This window comes from Styela clava, chromosome 12, assembly GCF_964204865.1.
Source record: "Styela clava chromosome 12, kaStyClav1.hap1.2, whole genome shotgun sequence".
Taxonomy (NCBI): Eukaryota; Metazoa; Chordata; class Ascidiacea; order Stolidobranchia; family Styelidae; genus Styela; species Styela clava.
In genome coordinates, this window is record NC_135261.1 from 11944898 (window position 1) to 11949126 (window position 4229).

Consider the following 4229-nt stretch of genomic DNA (forward strand, 5'->3'; position numbering starts at 1 on the left):
GAAATGGCATTGGCGACGACGATAAAGAACTGACTGACGTTATCGATCTCTCTCCTATTGGAATCGTTGCGACGAGAAAACGAGAGAAATACCTGTTCGATTTCGGATGCTCGTTTGCGCGTCTTGGATGGCAGTTCATATAGTTTGAAGGGCTCTATTACGTCACTGTTACGTCGTAATGATGTAATTTTTGGATGGTGTAGTCAGGTGGGGGTTAGGATTGATACGTGAAAAAATTGTCATGCTAATCAGTTAGGAAATTCATTTACTCAAACTTTAGGTAATCTTCCATTTCAATATAATTTTAACGTCACTGCTAAATTTTTAAATACACATTTTGATCCCTAAAATGCAAACCTGTTTGTCATAGATTCATCTGCGGCATCACATGGTGAACGTTTTGGAAGACCTTGATGATACGGCAGATTATAGGCTTCGGGTGAGCATGTATTAAAGTCTGTTTGCTGTATGAGATAAGTGTGAGAAACGTAGTTACATGAAGATTCATGTGATTTTTTAATGCCACACTCAATACTGAAATGTTGCTTTGCAGAGGAATGAAATAAAAAATCATTGTCTGACGTTAATAATTAAATCGAATAAACGTGAACTTATGTGCCATCCGCTTGTGAAACGAATATTGAAGTACAAATGGGAAGGAAAACACTTCAGATTTGTCTTCTGGCTGCTCTTTCTTCTATACGCATGTTTCATGGCGTCGTTCAATACTTTCATTATGACAACTCCACCGCCGTACGCAATAAGTAAGGATTTTTACTTTATTATTCTTAGAAGCGATAAAATTTTTATTCCAGACCATTGGTGGGTAGCTGTATTAATCTAACTCATGAAAGAGTATGCTGGTATTGTGCAAGCAGATTTTCACGTTAACACGCGTTTTCCAAGAAACGAGTAGGAAATAAATTCTTCTAATTCATACCTTATTGAACTTTTCTATACCAGATATTACAGCTAATGATACTGGAAACACGTGTGTACAGATGATACCTGAGGCTCAAAGTAAATGGGGTGATTCTTGCGTTACAAAGCATGATCGTTTGTTCGTGGGATACGTATCAATTTTTTTTGCTGTTCTGAATCTATTAAAAGAGGCAAGTAACAATCTGTGTTTTATTACGAAATAGTATAAAAAATTATTTAAAAATAGTTGACTAACAAGTTCAAATGCTCCTCAAAGAAAGGGGATGAATCTAATTGGAAAAAGTTTAATTGGTCCCAAATTTTGCTACTGGGTGAGAGATGGTATTGTACAAAGTTTGAATTTAACTGTTACTTATATATATAAAAGTTATGTACGTAGATATTCATGTAATACACTCGGAGTAATATACCTCTGGAAACTAAGATTCATAAACAGTATTATCTGAACGCAGAGGAGAATACCACTGACTTTTAATCCAATGAATACTCAGTTTACATATTGTTTACTTTTAGGAATGGCAGTGGAAACTAGCGACAATAGATATCTTTCTTTCTTGGATAGTTTTATTGTTGTTTGTGGAAGCAATACCAAAGCTCGATCTTGGAATTTATGTCGTAATGTTTACAAACATCCTCAAGACATTTTTAAAGTTTTCAGTTGTTTTGATTGTGTTTGTCTGTGCATTCGGATTCAGTTTCCACGTGCTTTTCCAAAACCAGGTATTTTATAATGAATGATAATAACCAAAGTACAATATTAAAATAAGGATAGAATAAATACCCAGAAGTACTCGTAGTTGACTAAAATCTCAAGTTGTTTATTTTATGTTCTTCTTATTGCCGCAGCCTATAAAGATGTTTTATTTTGCAATACAAGCATTTGAGATATTTGCTTGGTGCGTCAAATGTGACACAAACGAAATTTACCCTTCCCTATTGGAGTAGAGGGCAAAAATGAATCAAATAAAATCTTTTGGTACTCCCCACGTATGCGCACCAAGATGTCGCATAACCTGAAACCTAACCTGGTACACAACCTGAGTTCAGGTTGTGCGCCATCTTGGTGAGCATACTTCAGGAGGTCCAATCTTTTTTCTGCATTTCATACTTGCTTTTATCAAATTTTTTTCATTTTATATCAAAATTCTTGACTTCATGCAATAAAGGGTTATGTTAACAGATTGCCTTTGGAAATTTATGGGACTCGATTGTGAAAACAATTGTTATGATGATTGGGGAAATCGAATATGAATCGATTTTCACTGCGGAACACTCAAGCTCTGAGTATACCGATCAGGTAGGTACAGATCAAGTTTCAGCTTGAATTCATGCATAATCAAATATTAGATGCACATAATTTAAAGTCCATTGTTGATGTATACAAAATTGTTTCCACATTCGAATATTATTCCAAACATGTAAGGTAATGAAACAGCATTTCTTTTATTACTGTTTTACGTTATCAGGTTTACTACGAAAAGTATCTTACTTGGTTTTTCTTGCATCTTTAATAATCATGAGCATCATCGTAATGAATATGTTGGTAAGTAAATATTTTATTGTAATCTTATAAAAAAAAATTCCGAAAGTTTCATTTGAAAGATACGACTACATGTGTTTGACATCTAAGAATCAATGATTTCAAGACCTAAAATCTCTTTTATAGCATAAAACAGAAGAAAATGTATGTTCAGCTACTGATATAAGATTCGATTTAATAATACGACAAAATCAGCTTTGAGACCGGAAATAACAGATATCCAAAACGCACTATAATTCAACACGTTCCGATGATACATGTGTCCTGAGTTTGTCGATTGCAAAAGATGGACTGCGTAGGATGACGCCATTTTTTTAATAAAACAAAATGCCATTTTTCAGGTTGGATTAGCCGTGGATGATATTAAAGCAATAACGAATAAGGCAGAAATGAAATCAAGAGCCCAACACGTAAGTTTAATGCAGTAATCAGTGCTAAATAAGTGTTCATAATTTTGATTTCTCTGACCACAACAACAATTAACTTCATATTCAACCAATGCAAACAAAATCATATCATCGAATCCCTTTTTACATAAAATGACTTGGATCAAATCACGCAAAAAGGTTTCTCCTTATAAATTGTTCCCAAGCCCAGACATTACATATATGTAACTTTATTTCCATAACCCAAAACTAGTTTAATAAATTTTCAGGCAAAGCTGGTGTTAGAGACTGAAACTATGCTTCTTCAAAAACATACGAAGTTATACAAGGAAGGTAAAAATTGTACAATAATACCTTCTGAACATGATGATATTAAAGAATTTAGAATCACAGATGACATAAGTAACGAGAAATCAAAGAAATCAAGCTTTGTTGTTTCCTATGCACATGTAAATTATATTCAAACTATTATTCAACTTTTCATGATACGTATTTATAATAAATCTCCCAAACTTGTAACCTCAATGATAAAAAGCGTTCCGTAATTTCTTTCAGTACAAGTTCATACAATAATCCTTTGGTGTGTAAGGGGCTACTATGATCTGATCTGGAGAGAACTTGAATCATTACCATTTTGAAAATTTTAAATCAAGTACAAATTCAGGACTAATATTGAAAAAATTAGTTCAACAAAGGCTTGGAAGATAACTTATACTTGCCTTAATTAAACCAATAAATGACCAATGTTGTTTGATTCATTAAAAATCAAGGGCCAAACCCGGAACAGTGTTACCACAGAAAAGTTTAGAAATCGCCATTGAATACACAAACGCCATCTAGCGAAAAATTACAAGAAAGGAAAGTATTAAATACAAGATGACATGGGCCCCGAATGCATTGCATATTGTTTCAGCTTTAACGGTGAGTTGCACTATTTTTTAGCGGAAAAAAAAATTGGGAGATGCAGCTGATAAAAACCAAGTGCATAATCTGCGTTTACGAGTGTACGATGTCAACAAACGCGCTCAAGTCATCGAATCTATGATGAAAATGCATATGGAAGAAAATAATTATGATTGGAAAGATGATAACGATGATCTTGATCTTTAAACCATCCATGTATTTAAATATAAACATATACTGATTATGAAGATTTGAGGAAATTATATAAAATAAGCAATCAACTGAACAAAATTTGATGCGGGTTTTTGAATTGTTAAGAAAAAGTTAGTTTGTGATAGAAGCAAAAACAACTTTGACCTCATTTTACGAGTATTTCCAATTCTTCCACAATGCTCTTACTCAACAGGTCTTCGATTTTGATCCATTGTATTATAGATCTTTTCTTTGGTAGATAAATT

The 4229-nt window shown here is 33.3% G+C and overlaps 1 protein-coding gene across 1 annotated transcript; it reads left to right on the plus strand.

Annotated features, from left to right (window-relative positions):
* Positions 1–1459: 1459 nt before the first annotated feature.
* Positions 1460–3978, plus strand: LOC144430482 (uncharacterized). Its single transcript, XM_078118428.1, has 6 exons — positions 1460–1662; positions 2123–2239; positions 2409–2485; positions 2824–2892; positions 3138–3317; positions 3811–3978. The coding sequence occupies exons 3-6, from the start codon at positions 2459–2461 to the stop codon at positions 3976–3978; spliced, it is 444 nt and encodes a 147-aa protein (XP_077974554.1). The 5' UTR covers positions 1460–1662; positions 2123–2239; positions 2409–2458.
* Positions 3979–4229: the final 251 nt, after the last annotated feature.